Below are 21,100 nucleotides of genomic sequence, written 5' to 3' on the forward strand. Positions count from 1 at the left end.
AGATCCCAGCACTATTTCTTCCCTGTCACCCAGGATACCGAAGCTGGACATCACACCAGAAATAAAGATGCTTTTGTTGCAGCAGAGATGATTGATGTCAGAAAAAAAGGTTGCAACGAGGCATCTCTGGGAAAAGGATAAAGATGTATGTCTCAAGAATTACAACCCCAGTAGTGGCTTCGTCTGCCGCCGTCCTCCTGCATGTGGGTTCGTCTACCTGCTCTCGTCTCCCTCAGGCCTGCCATCCTCTAGAGACCAAGCACCATGCCTTCAATTAATTTGCAGAGTTCCGTTGGAGAGATATTTGAAGTTGATGTTGAAATTGCCAAACAGTCTGTGACAATCAAGAGCATGTTGGAAGATTTGGGAATGCATGATGAAGGAGATGATGACCCAGTTCCTCTACCAAATGTTAATGCAGCAATATTAAAAAAAGGTCATTCAGTGGTGCACCCACCACAAGGATGACCCTCCTCCTCCTGAGGATGATGAGAACATAAAAAAGAGAACAGACGATATCCCTGTTTGGGACCAAGAATTCCTGAAAGTTGACCAAGGAACCCTTTTTGAACTTATTCTGGCAGCAAACTATCTAGACATCAAAGGTTTGCTTGATGTTACATGCAAGACTGTTGCCAATATGATCAAGGGGGAAACTCCTGAGGAGATCTGTAAGACCTTTAATATCAAAAATGACTTTACTGAAGAGGAGGAAGCCCAGGTACACAAGGAGAACTAGTGGTGTGAAGAGAAGTGAAATGTTATCCCTGACACTGTAACACTATAAGGATTGCTCCAAATACTAGTTGCACTGCTCTGTTTATAATTGTTAATATTAGGCAAACAGTAGACAAATGCAGCAGCAAATCAGTTGTACTAGTATAATATTGTTCTCATTGCATGTGTAGTTTCAGTACAGATTCCAAACCAATGGCTTAATTTCTTCTAGTCTGAGCAAATATTCTGAATAAAACGGAACTGTGGGTTCTCTGTAGAAAGTTGACATGTTGAGCTTTCCCTCTTTTTGTAAAGTGATTTCTTCCTAGTTTATTGTCCAATTGAAATTAATGACCTTTTAAAAGTTGGCATTGTAAATAAAACAACTTGCAAAAAGTTTTCTGAAACAGAATTAACAAAATATTATCTTTATTCAGAAGTTGGTAACTGGAAAAAGGCTACTTGAAATAACTGTTCCAAGTGGGGTTATTTAGGATGTCTTCCAGCCTCCAGAGTCAAGCAGTATCACTGGTATAGATAGGTCTGTAGGTAGCAGGGCTCCCTTAGTTGGACCTGAGGTCTTATTTTACTTGTTTTTAAATTTTTAATCTTCTCAGCTTTGAGTATGTTGCCTAGGGACTCAGTAACTACCAAGTTTGTGGTTTGGGGGAGAAATATAACTAGACAGTTTTTTAGCTTTTCAATTAAAGACAATAATTCATATGGTATGTCATCTTTCTCTAATCACTGTTTTCATGTGGGGAAAACTATTCACATTACTTGCATGTAAAATGTAATTTAACCTTTAATATTAAAATATGTGCCAAAACCCAGAAAACGTTCATCATGAGTGCAAGATACTTTCAATAAAAAGTATATTATATTAAAAAAAAAAAAAAAGAAGAAGAAGAAGAAGAATTACAATCCCAGAAAGGTACCTGATCCTCAGGGAAGATAGGAATTGCTAGGTCATCACACACAGCGGTCACAGCTGCCTTCCCTCTTCTCTTCAAATGTGTGTTTACTCAGCTTTGCACCTTCAATCAAGCCAGGTCAAGGACATAAAAACAGACCCAGAACCCAAGGCCTGAGCAGCATGTCTGTGACTTGTGGCCTCAATCTGGGTGAAGCAAGGAGCTCACCACTCACACTAACACACAGCAGGTCCAAGCTTCTCTCTCCTCCTTGAAAGTGGCTGAGGTCAGATCCTTATCTCGAAGAACTGGGAGGAGAGAAGGAGGTCAAGGGCTCCAGAGGAACCTATGCATGAGACGCCTCATGGCCCCTGTGACCTCCTTATTCCTCAGGGTATAGACAAAAGGATTGAATGTAGGAGTGACAACTGTGTAAAAAAAGGCATAGATCTGGTCTGTGTCCAGAGAGGAACCTGACTCTGGCCTCAGATAAGCCACAGTGGCAGACCCAAAAAAGAGAATGACCACAAACAAATGGGAGGAGCAGGTAGAGAAGACTTTTCGACGACCCTGGGATGTTGAAACCCCAAGAATGGTGACAAGAATACAGGCATAGGAGGTCACGATCAGCAAGAAAGGAGTCACAATGAAGAATATAGTGATAATGAGCTTCCCAACTTCACCCGTAAAAGTGCTCCCAGTAACCAATCTCAGTACAGGCATGACATCACACATGTAGTGGTGGATGGTGTTGGCACCGTGGAAAGGCAAAGAAAAAATGCAAATGGAGTGAATGGTGCCAGTGATGACACCCATGAGGTAAGAAGCCCCCACCATGCAGTTACATGCTCTCTGCTTCATCAGGGTGGTATAATGCAGTGGCCGGCAGATGGCAGCATAGCGGTCATAGGCCATGGCAGTGAGCAAGCAGCACTCAATGACCCCAAAGAAAGAAAAGAAATACAACTGGGTGAAGCAGCTGACAAGTGGGATGGTGGGGTGGGTGGACATGAGATCAGCTAGCATCCTGGGCACAATGGTGGTGGTATAGAGGATCTCCACCAGGGAGAAGTGGCGAAGGAAGAAGTACATGGGGGAGTGGAGGACAGGGTCAGCCAGGGTAAGGATGATGATCAGGGAGTTGCCCAGCAAGGTGACCATGTAGATGCAGAGAACCCCCCAAAACAGGGGGACCTGGAGGGAGCAAAAACCTGAGAACCCCAACAGAATAAACTCAGTCACTGCTGTGTCATTGTCACCAACCATGTCCCCAAAGCCAGACTGCAATAAGGAGCTGGAGAAGGTGTCATGCAGCACCAGGAGGCAACCAGGCAAAGACAAGGACTTTGGCAAGAAAAGTGTGGGAAAGTCCACAAAAATGTTCCAGCTCTCAGGACTAGGATGTGAGATTACCCGGCCTGGTGATGACTTCTTCCAGAAAAATGTCTCAGAGCAGAAAGAAGATAAACCAAAGTGAGGGAAAGCAGCAATCTTCCTTGAGCCAGGGACTTGATGAACACCAGGATGGTTTATCCATTCACCTAGAGATTGAGTTCCGAGAGTAAAGAGCTGGGAAAGAAAATACAGCTCCTCTTGAGAGATGGTTTAGAATGTGAGCAGAAAATGGAGGCCAAACAGAGTAAATAAAGTTGGCAGGAGGAAACAGGAGAAAAAATGTATCCACCTTGAAGCAGAGAAGGATAGGGAATGAGAGATCGACAGCAAAAGACAGATACAAAACTCGGGATCTAAAACAAAGGCACAAGAACCTGTGATGCTTTTACCTATAGAGAGGTCCCCAGGGTCTTCAGAATGCCCCTCCCCAGCAGCTCATCACAGCAGTTTGATCTCCCCAAGAGCTTGATTCCCAGAGCAGAGGGGAGGGAGGGAAATCTGATGAAAAAAGATGAGAGGAGGGGTGACTTCCTCCTGCTACATCATGGTGCCTATGTGTGCATTGACAGCCCTGGGTCTGGAGCATCCAGAGTCCCTCAGCTAGGTCTAAATGGAGCTGGACTCTGAAACCCAGAGTTCTTACCCACTGGCTAGTGCCCCAAGGGCTGCCTCCTGTCCTACGCATCCCCAGTATTAGTTTCCAATTTTCTCACCAATGCCTTGTGAGCAATTTTTTTAAATATTTTTATAAAACAGTGCTAATCTTCAGAAAAGAATTATGTAATAGCAACAGGTCTGAAAAAAATCCCAACCCCACACAGGGTTCAATGACCCCCCAACCCCCCAGCTGCTGAGAGAAGCTGCAGTTTTGTGTGAACTTTAGAAACAAGAAATAATTTCTTAGATCTTAGCTGGGGCTGATGACATTCCTCTGGCAGGGAATGACAGAAGTGACCTGAGAAGATGCCTTGGGCAATAGAGGCTCACTGAATAAAAACCAAGAGAACTTGCAAGTCCCCCAATTGGAATGTATCACTTAAAATAGGAGGACTTGTACTGCAGGTTCATGTCCAGTTCAGTGCTCTAGGGAAAAATTTCTTATCCAAGACAGCCTATGGTTGGTTGCATTACTCTCCTTCTTATTTTGTGAAAGATTTTAAGAATTTCAACTGGGTGCACACCAATAATCTCATCATTCTGGGAAGCTGAAGTAAGAGGATCACAAGTTTGAGAATAGCCAGAAAACTTAAGGACAGAGGGACCATGTGTAACAAATAAAGAAAATAATAAGAAAAGGACTAGGAACAAAGTTGAGTGTGAGGGCCTTCTGTTCAATCCCTATTACAAAAAAAAAAAAAATCCAAGTAATGTATCTAATTAGTTTTCCCAGGATGAGGGAGAACACAATTCACTCCTCTTTCAATGGGACTCCACACACTAATCTTTTTTTTTAATTCTTTTATTGGTACATTTTAGGTGTGCAATACATTTACATTTATCATTGGGTGTTTGTACCTGTACATGATGTATCTTAGCTCTTATTTTTTTCCCCATTACCTGTGTGCCCTTCAACCCTACACCCTTCCCTATTTACATAGATTTCGTTTCCATTTTTTTTTTCTTTTCTTTTCTCATAATTTTTCCTTTCCCTTCTTCCCTTTCCCCTTCCCCTCCCACCACCCCTACACCTTTGGACCTTTTCCTATTTCAAATTATCAATTATTCATTTTAATCATTTTAATCCTTATTTACACTTTCAGTTTCTCTCACTAGAGAAACTATTCGGTATTTACACATGTGTGTCCTATTTATTTCACTTAAGAGTATGGCCTCAATATGCATCCATCTAGCCGTAAATGTCTCTAGTTTCTCATTCTACATGGCTGAGTAGTACTCCATTTTATTAAAAAAAAACCACATCTTCTTTATCCAGTTTCCAGTTGATGGGCACTTGGGCTGTTTCCAAACTTTAGCTATTACAAAACTCCACACACTAGTCTTGTAGAAAGAAGGGTGGAAGAAGAGCTACAGTGGAGAAACTTGAAAAACACCATCTCAACAGGTGACCAACGTCAATACTGACTATGGTAATTCATGAAGATATTCATGCCTTTGCTATGATACAAGAAAAACAGCACAGACCATTTTCCACAGGCCAGTAATGTCAAAAAAAAATCCAGTCAGACTCCAATAGAAGAGCATCCCACAAAATAAATACTTGTTGTTACTCCTCAAAACCATCAAGGTCATTAAAGCAAAAAAAAAAAGTCTAAGCAACAAAGGAGACATGACAACTAAATATATTATCCTGTTCAGGGTCCTGGAATAGACAAAGAACATTAAGTAAAAACTAAGAAAATCTGAATCAAATATAGACTTTAGGTAAGCATTATGTATAATTATTGGTTCACCAATTGTGACAAAGTAGTTATACTGATTTAAGGTGTTACTAATAGAGGAAACGTTATATAGTACATTGGAAATTTTTTGTGTGTGCCATGGATTTTTCTGTACTGAGCTAAATCCCCAGCCCTATGGTACATTGGAATTTTATATACTGTCTTAGCAAGTTTTCTGTAAACCTTTAACAATTGTAAAATAAAATATTATTCTTTAAAAAGTTTTATATATATATCAGACTAAGAATGTAGCTCAGAAGTACAGTACTTGCCTAGAGTGCCTGAGGCCCTTGATTCAATTCCCAGCACCACACAGACACATTTATTGTCATAAAAATAAGTTTGGAGTATATTACAAAGTGATAAAGAAAAACAATTTACAAACATTATATTTTCAATATAGAATCTGTATTCTAATAAATAGATGGTGAATAGGTATCCACGTATTAGCAAAGAGAGGCTCTAAGGGGAATAGATTTGGGTGTTAGCTATATTCTTTTTGTTCTTGTGTTTTTAAATATAGTTTAGACCCACAAATAATATAATACAGAAAAATAATATATAAAACATTAAAATAGAATGATAGATGGGCGGGGATGTAGTTCAGTGGCACAGCACCTGCCTCGCAAGTGCAAGGTCCTGAGTCCAATCCCCAGTACCAAAAGAAAAAAAAAAAAAAAGAATGACAGATTTTATTTTATTTTAATTTATTTTCACATTTTAATGTATAACTTATTTTCAACCAACTATGCTTACCTTATGTCTTTTATCAGTAGTTTTATTTTCTAAATTGGTCAGTAGTGAGTGTTTCCAATCATCACAAATGCACACCTGGTAGAAAAGCTACCAGGCAAGCACAGAGAGATGAGTATTAGGGTTGTTTCCAGCTTATGATCCTCAACACTTTTGTAATTTACATTTCAAATGAGGTACGAATAAAAGTGAGTATGCTTGATTCTAAAAAATAGACCCAAAAAGGAAGTGTTTTGTTTTTGATATTTTACTTTTATTTGGGGGTTTATTATGTACATGTTTGGTTTTTCTTTTTCTTTTTGTTTTGCCTCTAAAAATCTGTACAATTCCAAGCAACATTTCTGGAATTAGTGCAAATGGGATCACATTGCTCCATGTGGTGAAGTTTTGAATAAACACATTCCAGGTAATACTCTTCCTGAGCTGTACATAAAGAGGGGATAGTAAAAGGAATGGACTCTACTTGCCCAACTCTTTGGTCTTCATAAGAGGACAGTGAGGTTAACACAAACTCATGTTATGTTCCCAAGACCACTCAATGAATTCAAGCTGGAGCTAAGACAAGTAAAAATACCCATCATGTTTAGGACATGGCCATGTGGCATAAATGACCACACTTAATCCTAATTCAAAGCACTTTAAATTATGCCACTCTGCAGGTGAGGAAACAGCTGTGATAGAGGTGAAGTATCTTATACCACATCACACAGTCCAACAGCAGCAGAAGTTGCTTTGGAGGCATCTGTTCTACTCCCATCATGACACAGAAGAAGCGGAGGTGGAGAGGAATTATATTTCTCCACAGTCAGTAGGGGTCATGGGACTGAATCCACATCTCCAGGCTCCTGGTCTAGTGCTTTCTCTAAAGCTCTGTTCCACCCACCCATCTACTGCAACTCTATGTGCAGATGTGTGCAGTGTGTACACATGTCAATGTGTGTGTGTGTATGTGTGTGCTTACACACATGCATACACAGGGGAAATTGTCCCTCAGGAAGCGTATCCAGGAATGCCCCAGAGCAATCACAGTAATTCTGCAGCTTCTCCAGTCAGCACCTGTCCCACACAGAGCTTGAGGTCAGAGACAAAGACCAAAGTGTAGGAGAGGGAAGGGACTAGATGGTGGTGTAAGGTACCACAACCAGGGCCCTGAGAGAAGGAGGGTGCTTCATGGGTGCAATATCACGGGCCCATGCTTCCCTGAAGTCCAGTGTGCAAGGCTCAGAGGACCACATGTGGCTACCAGATATTCCAGAAAAAAAGAATTTAAGCTACAAATCCTACCTTTCCCAGGACAGAGCCTGGAAAAGACCAAGACCCATGCATCTGCTTCAGCAGCAGAACTTGATGTCGTAAGTGAGCTTCTGGGGGAGAAGCAGGCACACTGTGGCAGAAGCAAAGAGAGTGCAAGAAGCAGTAGTGCTAGGAGAGAAGAAAGCATGGCCAGAGTCAGGGAATCCTGGATTCCACCCAAGGCAAGGACCTCCTGAGTCTCATGGGGCCTCGACCCTAGCAGCTAAGGGCAAGATGTGAAACTGCAGGACAAAGGCCTCATGTTCTGTGAAAATTCTCATCCAGGCACAGAAGAGCCCCTTTCACCGAAGGTGACAAGCACATGTATGGGTGGGGTGCTGCAGTGTCAGGGGGTGGGCGGTGGTGCTGGTGGTGGGAATTAGGGGAAGCAAGGAGAGGGAAAAAGAATGGAAGAATGCTGTGGAAATAAAAAAAGGAGATCACTGGCTGCAGACCAACCAATAAGGACTTTAAGATAAAACTGGCCTCAACTTGCTGCTGAAGACAGTGTGATAGACTCTAGAAGCTAGAATTGTGTAATTTCTTCTCTAGAGGTCAGGAAAAAACACATGAGACTGGGAAAGTCATTTACCCTGAGCCCAGAATTTCTGGACTCTCCCTGGCCAAGTGTTTTGTTTTGTGTTTTATAAAAAATGGCTGTGTGCATATCTCGCAAGTGCGAAGAGCTACTGAGAAGGAACGTGGGACGAGGACTGGCCTCTCCAGGCCCCAATATCCCTTCTACTCTACAACTCTGAGAAGTAGCTTGCATCACTGATACAGATGCAACTCTTAAATTCTTTCTCCCCATGGCTACTGGGTCAGTTTTAACTGATTCTCTGGAGTCAGCCAAGTCTCCTAGTGTCCCTCAGGCCTGCTCCCCAGCTTCATGGTCCCCAGTGAAATAGGGGACACCTGGTGAAATTTCTCATAAATGGTGATATTTTAATGTAAGAATGACCCAAATATTTCTTTCACCAAAAGATAATTCTGTCTGGATCCCTCTGGCTGAATATTTCAAGGAACATACACTAAAATTTTCACAGTTGTTTACTTCACCATGTCAGTGAAAGAAGCGTGAATTCACCTAGGGCTGAGCCAGTCCAGGTCCCTCAGATCCTCCTCATTTTGCCCCCACACTCAGCTCAGAACAAAGGAGGAAAAAGGCAGGGTCTCTGTCTTTGTGCTCTTTATTTAGCAACTGTATCCGAAAGTGCTTCTTTGGGTCTAATTCTGATGCCATATGGTATATTTCCAGTCCAAATCCATCTCACTTTGACCTCAGTAAACTGAGGAAAGGCAAGTTCATATCCTTGTCATCAGATCCTTCTGCCTTATAAAAATATTAAACATCTATCTGTACCTTCCCCAGCCTTCTCTGCCCTGGGCTATCTAATCCCAACTTATTCCTGACTCTTAGTCCAAAAGTTTCAAAACCATTTGGCTCAGCAATTCCAATTTCGAATTTCATTCTAAGAAAAGCATAAAATAAATATACAAAGATATAAATGTAACAAAATCTATCTCAACAATATCCATGACCTGGGCTGCGGATTTAGCTCAGTGGTGTTGCCAGCTGCCTCAAAAGTGCAAGGTCCAAATTCGATCCCCAGTACCAAAAAAAAAAAATTATGACCAAAAATTGTAATAAAATGATAGAATGCTTAAAATTGTGGTATATCCATACATTAGGACACTACATGAACATTAAAATCATATTTAAAAGTTCCCTAATAAGGCACAACATTAAAATTTAATTCAAAGTAGAAAATAAGCATGACAGAGCAATTTAGACAATATAATCTCATTTTTAGTTTTTAGAAATATGTGTATATATGTACACAGAGAGAAAGCAGACTAATTTTTTATGACACTAATTATACCCAAGTGTTAGTAGTTATTTTTACGTGGAAACAAAAGTCTATGTAACGAGCAGTGTTACTTTTTAAACTGGAAAGAAAATCAATGCTATTAAAAGACCCACATTGTAACTCACTGAAACCAAAATATTCTTTCAAGAAGTCTCACGTGGAAGATGCTATTCCAGGATCTTTAAATTTACAAAGGATGCATAGGATATTCTGAAGCATCGTTCCTGAAGAAAAATCAGTTAAACCGTTTTGCTAAAAGGAATATTTAAATATTCTGCATGAATCCTTGGGGCTGTCTTCTTTTATTTTAAATGGCTGCTGCTGTGGGAATATGTTTCTTTTCTTGACATGCCAAATATAACTTTCTGTAAGTAATGGAAAATGTTATCCTGTGCAGACAACCTCTTGACTCTTAGCAGATTATATTTAGTCATCTTAAAAAACAAAAACAAAAAGACCCACATTATTGTGCCTTGTACTACTCCCTCCTATGGTTTGGCTGAAGAGTTTGTGAACAAACAAGATCTGGTTTCCCAAGAAAAATTAAAAGGTACTGGATCGTCTGGCAGCAAGTTAAGGTGGACTCCAAAGAAATAAGCACACAGTTTGTCGCAAGAACAAACCATCTCTTTGGGAATCTAAGGGCCCGATCAGACATTCTGATGCCACTCAGATATGAAAGAGGGATGTGAACTTCTACCTTAAGATCACAGGGGACCAGCGGCTGCGGCTTCTCACAGGGAGGACTTTTCTCTGACAATGAGCTATGATTCCCATCAGAACTGGGGCCGCGATGGCGGTTCTTGCAGCTCCAATGGTAGGTATGGAAGGGCCCATGGAGAGAGCTGAGGCCCTGGAGGCAGCGGCGGAGGAGGTGGTCGAGGCGGAAGGGGTCGGCATCCCGGGCACTTGAAAGGCCGCGACATTGGCTTGTGGTCCGCGAAAAAACAGACACAGAACAAGGAGACGGAGAGGAAGGAGAGAGCAGTAGTACACATGCATGAACGACGAGAAGAGCAAATTACACAACTGTTGAATTCTGTCCAAACTAAAAATGATAGATTCAGAAGCACAGATACCCTGGTTTGCCCCAGAGGATCATGGATATGGAACTCAAGTTCCTAATGAGAACAAATCAACCTCAGAGAAGAAACTTGACAACCAAGAAAAGAAATTGATAAACCAAGAAAAAAAGACATTGAGAATCAAGGACAAATCATATATTGATCGGCATGCTGAATATCTTTTGCAAGTCAATGAACCAGATGTAACTTTAGACCAAAACTTATTGGAAGATTTAGAGAAGAAGAAAAAGATCTTCAGTATACTGAAATGCAGTGTTTCAGAGAAAAGCTTCCTTCATATGGAATGCAAAAGGAGTTGGTAGATTTAATTGATAAACACCAGGTAACAGTAATAAATGGTGAAATTGGTTGTGGAAAAACCACACAAGTTACTCAGTTCATTTTGGATAACTACGTTGAAAGAGGGGAAGGATCTGTATGCAGAATAGTTTGTACTCACCCAAGAAGAATTAGTGCCATTTCAGTTGCAGAAAGAGTGGCTGCTGAAAGGGCAGAATCTTGTGGCAATGGTAATAGTACTGGGTATTCGTCTCCAGAGTTGGTTGCCAAGGAAACAGGGTTCTATCTTATACTGTAGAACGGGAATCATCCTTCAGTGGCTCCAGTCAGACTCGCATTTGTCTAGTGTTAGTCATATCATACTTGCTGAAATCCATGAAAGAAATCTACAGTCAGATGTTTTAATGACTGTTACTAAAGATCTTAATTCTTGCCCTGTCCTGAAAGTAATTTTGATGAGTGCAACACTGAATGCTGAGAAATTTTCAGAATACTTTGGTCACTGTCCAATGATACATATACCTAGTTTTACTTTTCCGGTTATAGAATATCTTTTGGAAGATATAATTGAAAAAATAAGATATGTTCCAGAACAAAAGGAACACAGATACCAATTTAGGAGGGGTTTCATGCAAGGGCATGTAAATAGACCAGAAAAAGAAGCAATCTATGAAGAATGTTGGCCAGATTATGTGAGGGAACTGCGAAGAAGGTATTCTGCCCGTACTGTAGATGTTTTGGAAATGATGGATGATGACAAAGTTGATTTGAATTTGATTGCTGCCCTAATCTGGTACATTGTTTTGGAAGAAGAGGAGGGTGCAATACTGGTCTTTCTGACAGGCTGGCATGATATCAGTACTTTACAGGATCTTTTTTTTTTCCTTTAAGTGACACTTTGATTTACTATATTCAAGCTCTATATGTAGACAATCTCCAATGCCCACTTCCATTTTTTTTCCCCATTAAGTTTATTGGTACATTTTAGGTATAAAATACAGTTACATTCATCGTTGGCATCTTGTACCTTTACATGAGTCTCTTGGTTCTTATTTTTTCCCCTTCCCTTGCCCTCCCTTCACCCCCTTCACCCTTCCCTATTTGCAAAGACCTTGTTTCCATTTTTTCCCTCTTTTCATATTTTTTCCTTTCCCTTTTTTCCCTTCCCCTACCCCTCTCAATTCCCCTGCTCTTTTAGACCTTTTCTTCCTGTTACACAATATCAGTTATACATTTTTTAAATTACAATATTAATATCTAGGAGACATTACCACAGACTTTACAGAATTTAAAAGGATATAGAAAGCATATTACAAAAATCTTTTTTGAAATAAATTTGACAACTTCTAAGAAGTACCTTGGAAGACTAATGAAACTAACTCTAGAGGAAATAAAAAATTTGAATAGCACCTATTAAAGAAAGTATATTCCTAGCTTGAAACCCTACCTATATGACAACAGCAGACTCATAAACATTTTAACTGATAAATTATATCAAACAATTAAAGCAGAAAAAAGAAGGAACACTTCTCCCCTCATTTTAGGAACTCAACATTGTGCTAATCCTAAAACTGGATCAAGATAATAGAAGAAAAAAGTATGAACATAGATAGAAATTTGTTTAACAAAACAAACTGTTGGAAGTCAGATCTGGCAGGATGTAGAAAGTGGTTTTGTTATAGGCATGGCAGTGTTGGTTCAGCATTGGAAGATCCACCCCCAAAAGTCATCATTTAAACAGAGGAAAGGAAAAAGCCATATGATCCTGTCACTAGTTGGAGAAAAAGTATTGGACTGAATTCTACAGCTGTTCGTGGTAAAAGCTATCAGGAGCCTAGAAGTAGAACAGAACATTCTCAACACATTAAAGACATGTACTCCATACTTCCAGTGAGAATGCCTTATATAAATAGAGAAGATAATAATGTTTTCCCCTTAAGGTGGGGAACAAGGGCAGATATGCTTACTCTTTATCAGTCCATTAAACTTTGAAATCTAGTCCCCACCAAAATAGTCTGGCAATAAAATGACACAACTAGGATAGGATTGGCAAGGTAGAAGCAAAATCTTTATATGTAGATGAAATGATGATCTACAGAGAAAATACTAAGAAATCTCTAGGAGCCCCTAGAACTTGTACTTGAATTTAGCAGGATTTAGAAAACTCAAGCTTTATATAAAAATTCAGGTCTGTGTATACTTGCTATAAATGAAGAATTGGATATTGAAATTTAAAAGTTATGTAGGAGTACAAAGGACCTAGAAAAATTAAAAACAAAAACAAAAACAGTGTTGGAGGATGTTTAGTACCTAATTTTAAGACCTCTTCTAAAGCTACAGTAATCAAGGCAGTGTTGGTGTAAGGAAAGACATATAGATCGTTGGAATAACACAGAGAATCTAGAAATAGAACCACACATATATGGTTCACTGAGTTTTGAAAGATTATTTAACATTAGCATTTTATAGAATATAAACTCAATTCAAGAGCTGAGGAAGAGATAGTGTTTGCAGCAAATGGCACTAGAACACCTGGTATCCATATATAAAAAATTAACCTCAACCCTTTTTTTCCGTACATGAAAATAACTTGAAGGGATCTATGAACCTAAATAAGAAAGCCTGAAAGTATAAAACTTGAAGAAGAAATTATAAGGGAAAATATTTATGAATTCAGGGTAGGCAAGAACTACCTAGGACACAAAAAACATGATGTATAAAAGAAAAAAATTGATAAATGGGATTCCATCAAAATTTAGAACTTTAAATGACATCATTAAAATGAAAAGTAGTCCTTAAACAGACCATATTTACAATACATATAACCTATGACCAGAATATATAAAGAATTCTTAGAGCTCATTAATAGACAACCCAATTAAAATGTAGATGTAAGAAGATGATAAATAGCCAGTATAGCACAAGAAATGGTGTGCAATTCTAGAATCAGAAAAATACTAATCAGTACAATAATAAGATTGAATTATACACTCATTAGGGAGATGAAGTTAAAAGTTTTAAAAGCCTTGTCATGACTTTTCCTTTTTGTTGGATTCTCCCCCTTTGCATTTAATTTGTCACGCCCAATGGATTCATTCTGCTGGGTTTCCTGGGGTTGTGATCCTCATTGTCTTTTCCTAGGGTATTGTCTAAAATGTTTTGGAGTGCCGGTTTGGTATTCATGAAGTTCCTGAGGTGCTCTTTATCATGAAAGTATCTTACTTCTCCATCAATTTTGAAAGATAGTTTTGCAGGGTACATCAATCTGGGTTGGAGGCTGATATTTTTCTTTTTCTTTTTTTTCGATGAACAAAAATAATTGTGGAATTACTGCAGCTGTAATTGCTGCTGCGCTGTGTGGAAATGTACCCGTTTGCAGCAGGTAATTTCTGATCGGGAAGCACTGGAGGCTGTGAAGCTGGGGAGCAGGCCTGAGAGAAATAGAGAGACTTGGCTGACCCCAGAGAATCAATTAAAACTCACCCAGTAGCCACGGGGAGAAAGAATTTGTTAATCATTGAGTTGCATCTATATCAATGATGCAAGTTACTGCTTAGACTTACAGACTAGAAGAGATCTCAGGGGACCAGAAAACCCAGTTCCTGTCTCACATTCCCTCTTAGCACTTTTCTACACTTGTGAGATCTTTGCCCAGCCATTTTCCTTACCAAAAAAAAAAAAAAAACCTGAGTCCAAGACAGTGCAGAGTTCTGGGCTCAGGATAAATTACTTTCCCAGCCTTATGTGTGTTTGTTTTGTTTTGTTTTCATGATCTCTAGGAAAGAGGTGACACAGTTCTAACTTGTTGGGTCAATTGCACTGTCTTCAGCTGCAACTTAAGGCCTGTTTTATCTGAAAATATTTGTGGGTTGCCCATCAGCCACTGATCCCTGTTTTCTTATTCCCATGGTATGCATCAGTTCATTTTCCTTCTCCTTGCTTTCCCCATCTCCCTCCAGCAACACTACCCCCAGACACTGCAGCACCCCACCCGCAATGTACCTGTCTGGAAACACCACCCAGAGTGAAAGGGACTCTGCTGTACCTGGATGAACAATTTCACAGCACCTGCAGCATTGGTCCAGTGCTGCCTTTCACCTTGCCAGTAAATCCTCTGGCAGGGCAACTGGTACTCAGCACTCCTGCCTCGGGAACATGTAGAAATTTCTGAGAGGGCTACATTTTCTCCTCTCCTGCCAGAGTTGCATTTTTCACCCTCTTAGCTCCTGCCACATGTGCCCACTACTTCCCAGGAACTTGTGTACAACACTGAATTCTGCTGCTGAGGCAGGAGGATGGACAATACTCTGTCCAGGGAAAGACAGAACTTGTGGCTCAAAGCCCTTCCATATCATGATGGGAGCAGAACAGATGTCTCCAAGGCAACTTGTTTTTGTAATCCAGGTGCAGAAATATAACCAAGGCATGTGGGGTGGCTGTTGTATTGGAGGCTTGGTTTTCAGCATTGCACTGGCCATGAGGGCAGATGGACTGACTTTGACTTCTGGCTCTGCTGCTGTCAGACTACATGGCCCGGGACAAGATACTTCATCTCCATCACAGTAATTTCTTCATCTGCTGTGAAGCATTATTTAAATCTCTTAGAATTAGGACTGAATGTGGTCATTTATGTCACATGGGCAATTCCTAAACGTGATACATATTTTTACTGGTTTTAGCTCCACCTTTAATTCACTGCATGATTTGGGGAACACAGAATGAGTCTGTGTTGATCTCAGTTTCCTCTTGTAAGACTGAGGTTTGGGCAAGTAGAGGATCTTCAAAGTCCATTCCTTTTACTACCTCCTCTCTACGTATATGTCAAGTGGAGGATAACCTCGAACATGAATATTCAGAGATTCACCACATGGGGGCAATGTGATCCCATTTGCACAAATAGAATTGTGCAAATAGAATTGTACAGATTTTAGAGGCAAAATTTTTAAACTCAAAAAAAAAAACCCAAAAATATCAAACAAGCAAACACACAACAAAAATATAAACAAATTAACAAAAACCAAAATGGATCAAAACAAAAACATTTTTCATTTTGGTCTATTTTTCAGAATAACCCCACCTGTTTGTATTTGTATCTCATTTGGAAAAGAAATTACAAAAGTGTCGAACATCATAAGCTGGAAACAACTCAAGTACTCATCACTTTGTTTTCTCCTGGTAGCCTCTCTACCAGACCTCCATTTGAAAAATGTTCAGTGATTATTGGAAACACTCACTATTGACCAATTTAGAAAATAAAACTACTAATGAAATAGTTCCAAAGACATAAAGTAGGTATATTTGGTTAAAAATAAGTTACACAGGGCCAGGGATTTAGCTCAGTGGTTCTGGTGCCTGCCTCACAAGTGCAAAGTCCCAAGTTTGATCCCCGGTACCAAAATAAATAAATAAATAATGTTACACATTAAAATACAAAAACAAATTCTATCATTCTATTTTAATGTTTTATATACTATTTTTCTCTATTACATTATTTGTTGATCTCAAATATATTTAAAAACACAAGAACAAAAAAGAACATAGCACCTTAAATCTATTTCTCTTAGAATCTCTCATTGCTAATACTTGGATACCTATCCACATGTATGTATCTTCTATATTAAAACATAAATTTATACTGAAAATATAATGTTGTACTTGTTTTTCTTTTTCACTTTGTAATATATTCCAAATTTATTTCCATGTCAATAAACCTTTCTGTGCCTGTGTGTAGTGCTGGGACTTGAACCCAGGGCCTCATGCACACTACGCAAGCACTGGATCAATCAGCTACAACCCCAGCCCCATAAATAAAACTTTGTTTCCATTAAGTTTATTGGTACATTTTAGGTATACAATACAGTTCCTTTCATCATTGGGATCTTTACATGATGTATCTTGGTTCTTATTTTTTCCCCATTTCCCTGCCCTTCCTTCACCCCCTCCCATCCTTCCCTATTAAGACTTTGTTTCCATTTTTTCCTTTTCTCATATTTTTTCTTTTCCCTTCTTTCCTTTCCCCTACCCCTCCCACTTCCCCTACTCCTTTAGAAGTTTTCTTCCTATTTCACATTATCAATTATATCATTTGAACTTTATTTACACTTAGTTTCTCACACCAGAGAAACTACCAATAAATAAAACTTTTTAAAGTAACATTTTATTTACAATTGTTTCAGAATTACATAAAACTTGCTATGATAGTATATAAAATTCCAATGTACCCCCCCAATCAATTTCCTCTATTAGTAACACCTTAAATTAGTATGGCACCTTTGTAACACATAGTGAATATTGATACATAACTAGCTAAATCATATTTGATTCAGTGATTCAGATTTCCCTAGTTTTTACTTAATGCCCTTTTTCTAGTCCAGATTCATGCCCTTGGTAATATGTTTAGTTGTCACATCTCCTTAGTTTCTCAGATTTTGTTTTCACGACCTTGATGGTTTTGAGGAGTACTGATGGGTATTAATTTATGGGATTCTCTTTTTTAATTAATTTTATTGGTATTCTTTTGAAATACATAATGATTACATTTAGAATAGGGAATTTGACCTGTACATAATATATCTAGATTCTTTTTTTCCCATTCCCCTCCCTCAACCCTTCTTTCCCTCATTTGCAAAAGCCTTGTTTCCATTTTTTCCTTCTATTCTCTTTTTTTTCTTTTCCATTCTTTCCCTCACTCCTCCCTTGTTCCCCTTCTCATTTGAACATTTTCTTCCTACATCCCAATATCTATCATTCATTTTGGTCCTTATTTATGCTTTTGGTTTATCACAGAAGAGAATCAATGCAATATTCAAACTTGTGTGTCCAATTTATTTCTCTTAAAAGTATGGTCTCAAGATGCATTCATTTACCTTAAAATGTCTCAAGTTTATCTTTCTTTATGGCATTGTATATAAAAATGACATTTTCTTTATCCATTCATGCATTGATGAGCACCTGGGCTGTTTCTAAGATTCAGCTATTACAAATTGTGCTGCTATAAACATGGATGTACTGTGATATAATGCTTTTAACTATTTCAGGAAAATACCAAGAAGGGGAATAGCTAGATCAAATGGAACCTCTAGTTTTTTGAGGAAACTCCATGCAGATTTCCATATTAGTTTTACCAATTTACACTCCCACCAACAATGAGGGAAGGTTCCTTTTTCCCCACAGCCTTGTCAGCATTTGTTGTTGGTTAATTTCTTGATGAAAGCCATTCGTTCTGGAGTGAGACATAATTTCAATGTTGTTTTTATTTTCACTTCTCAAATGACCAGTAATGTTGAACATTTTTTCATATATTTATTTGCTGTTTGTACTTTTTCATCTGAGAAGTCTATTCATTTCAGATGTCCGTTTTTGGACTGGGTCTTTAAATTTGGGAAATCTGATGTTTTTCAGTTCTTTATATATTCTAGATATTAGTCCTTTGTCTGAGGAATAGGTGGTAAAAAAAATTTCCCACTGGGCCAGGGATTTAGCTCAGTGGTTCCACCACCTGCCTAACAAGAGAAAGATCCCGAGTTCGATCCCTGGTACCAAAAAAAAAAAAAAAAAAAAATCCCACTGTGTGTTGTCTCTTCACTCTGTTGGTAGTTAATTTTGCTGTGCAAAAGCTTTTTAATGTGACAAGATTCTAGTTGTTGATTCTTTGTAGTATTCCCTGTGTGACTGGCGTTTTGTTCATAAAGTCTTTGCCTACACCTGTGTCTTCAAGACTTTTACATATTTTATCTTCCAGTGAATTAAGTGTTTCTGTTTTTATATTTAGATCTTTGATCCATTCCACTTTCAGTTTAGTGCATGGTGAGAGATATGGGTCTAAATTTAACCTGCGGGATGTGGAAAGCCAGTTTTTCCAGCACCATTTATTGAAGAGATTATCTTCCAGTGAAGGTGTTTTGCCCCATTATCATAGATAAGGTGGCTGAGTGCATTTAGAGTTGGATCTGCATCTTCTATTCTGTTCCATTGATCCTTGGGTATTTTTTTTTTTTTTGCCTGTACCATGCTGGTTTTATCATGGCAGCTTTGTAGTGTAATTTCAAGTTAGGGATTGTGATGCCCCTTTCTTTCCTTTATTGCCCAGAATTGCTTTGTTATTCTAGATCTCTTCTGGTTGCAAATGAATTTTAGGATTGTTTTCTCTAGTTTGATGAGGTATGCTATTTGTATTTTGATTGGTATTGCATTAAATCTGTATAACTGTTTTAGAAGAATGGCTATTTTCACTATATTGGTTTTGCCTATCCAAGAACATGGGATGTCTTTCCATGTTCTGATATTCTCTTTTTCAGAGTACTCTAGTATTCAATGTAAAGGTCTTTCCCTGCCTTTTTTTGTGTTGTAGTCATGGTTCGCAAAGGAATTGATTTCATACAGGACACATAATTTATATGACTATTTTATAATATTCACCCAGAAAGTCAAATGCAGAGAAGTGCAAGAGATCTGTCCACACAAGAGGCCTGAAGAATCCACCTGAGGGCCTAGATCCCAATCCAATGTCCCACACAAGTCCATCTAAAGCCCTAGAGCCCACGGCAATGTCCTCCACAAGTCCAGCCAGAGGTCTAGAGCCTACAGCAATGTCTCATGCAAGTCCATATCAAGGATCTGCACCAAGAAGTCCCAAAGACCAGTGGTAGAAGCTAGGAAGCCTGCACAGGTCAGGTAAAGGATTTGTGCCACCAGATTGAGGGATCTATACTGGAGCCAGGAAGTGGTGTTCAAGGGGAAGATCAGAGTTCCCCTGATGAGAACAGCAGTCATTCCCAGTGACAGCGAGGACCTGAACACCTCCAAAGAGGAGAACATCCAAGTTTGCATCAGGAAAACCAGCCATGGCAAGCTTCTCCAAGAAAATCAACAGCAAATGATCTTCCCATCCAGTTCTCTTTTTATGCAGTTGGTAACAATCCTCAGGTGGATCTTCCATGCCTAACGCATGCTGATTCAGTTCAGCTGGGCTTTCCAAGTCGACCATTAGTTAATCCACCACACTTTGTAATATTGTTTCCTAAGTATTCCATTTTTCTTGATGCTATTATGAAAGGTGTTGTTTCCCTAATTTCTCTCTCAGTGAATTTGTGTACAGAAATGCTATTGATTTTTGAATGTTGACTTTGTATCCTGCTACATTACTGAATTTGATTATTAAATCTAGGAGACTTGGACCAGGGATTTAGCTCAGTGGTGCCGACGCCTGCCTTGAAAGCAGAAGGTCCCGAGTTTGATCCCTGGTACCAAAAAAAAAAAATCTAGGAGACTTTGGGTGGGGTTTTGGGGATCTTCTATGTAGAGTATCATGTCACCCATAAATAATGATCATTGAAGTTCTTTCTTTCCTACCCTTATTCCTTTTATTCCTTTCTCTTGTCTAATTACTCTGAATAGTAGTGGTGATAGTGGACATTCTTGTCTTGTTCCTAACTTTACAGCAAAAGCTTTCAGTTTTTGTTCATTTAGTATGATGTTGGCTCTTGATTTGTCATAAATGGCTTTTATCAAATTGAGATAAATATCTGCTATTCCAATTTTCTGTAGGGCTTTATCATGAATAGGTGGTAGACTCTGTCAAGTGACAAATGTGTTTTTTGTCCTTGGTTCTATTAATGTGCTATATTACATTTGTTGATTTGTGTATCTTGAACCATCTCTGCATCTGTGGGATGAATCCTACTTGGTCATAATGTATAATCTTCTTGATGATTTGTGGCATTCTGTTTGACAGTATCATATTGAGTATTTTTTTAACTTTTCTAGGTCCTTTATACTCCTACATTACTTTTAAATTTCAATATCCAATTCTTCATTTATAGCAAGTATACACAGACCTGAATTTTTATATATACCTTGTGTTTTCTAATCCTGCTAAATTCAAGTACAAGTTCTAGGGGCTCCTAGAGATTTCTTAGTATTTTCTCTGTAGATCATCATTTCATCTACATATAAAGATTTTGCTTCTACCTTGCCAATCCTATCCTAGTTGTGTCATTTTATTGCCAGACTATTTTGGTGGGACTAGGTTTCAAAGTTTAATGGACAGATAAGGAGTAAGCATATCTGCCCTTGTTCCCCACCTTGAGGAGAAAGCATTGTATCTTCTCCATTCACATAAGGCATTCTCGCTGGAAGTATGGAGTACATGTCTTTAATGTGTTGAGAATGTTCTGTTCTACTTCTAGGCTCCTGATAGCTTTTACCATGAACAGCTGTAGAATTTAGTCCAATACTCTTTCTTCAACTAGTGACAGGATCATATGGCTTTTCCCTTTCCTGTTAAAATGATGACTTTTGGGGGTGGATCTTCCAATGCTGAACCAACACTGCCATCCCTATAACAAAACCACTTTCTACATACTGCCAGATCTGACTTCTAATAGTTTGTTTTG

General features: G+C 38.9%; 1 protein-coding gene and 2 pseudogenes across 1 annotated transcript; 2 read left to right on the forward strand and 1 right to left on the reverse strand.

The window, feature by feature from the left end:
- Nucleotides 1-264: 264 nt before the first annotated feature.
- Nucleotides 265-757, forward strand: LOC101704160 (S-phase kinase-associated protein 1 pseudogene; annotated as a pseudogene).
- Nucleotides 758-1,687: 930 nt separating this feature from the next.
- Nucleotides 1,688-2,897, reverse strand: LOC101723308 (olfactory receptor 10P22-like). Its single transcript, XM_004861400.2, has one exon. It carries the CDS (start codon nt 2,895-2,897, stop codon nt 1,959-1,961), a length of 939 nt encoding a protein of 312 aa, XP_004861457.1. The 3' UTR covers nt 1,688-1,958.
- Nucleotides 2,898-10,062: 7,165 nt separating this feature from the next.
- On the forward strand, nt 10,063-11,596 carry LOC101722960 (ATP-dependent DNA/RNA helicase DHX36 pseudogene; annotated as a pseudogene).
- Nucleotides 11,597-21,100: the final 9,504 nt, after the last annotated feature.

The sequence above is a fragment of the Heterocephalus glaber genome, unplaced genomic scaffold (genome assembly GCF_053883595.1).
Source record: "Heterocephalus glaber isolate CG9 unplaced genomic scaffold, H.glaber_assembly_v1.0 deba00001569, whole genome shotgun sequence".
Taxonomy (NCBI): Eukaryota; Metazoa; Chordata; class Mammalia; order Rodentia; family Bathyergidae; genus Heterocephalus; species Heterocephalus glaber.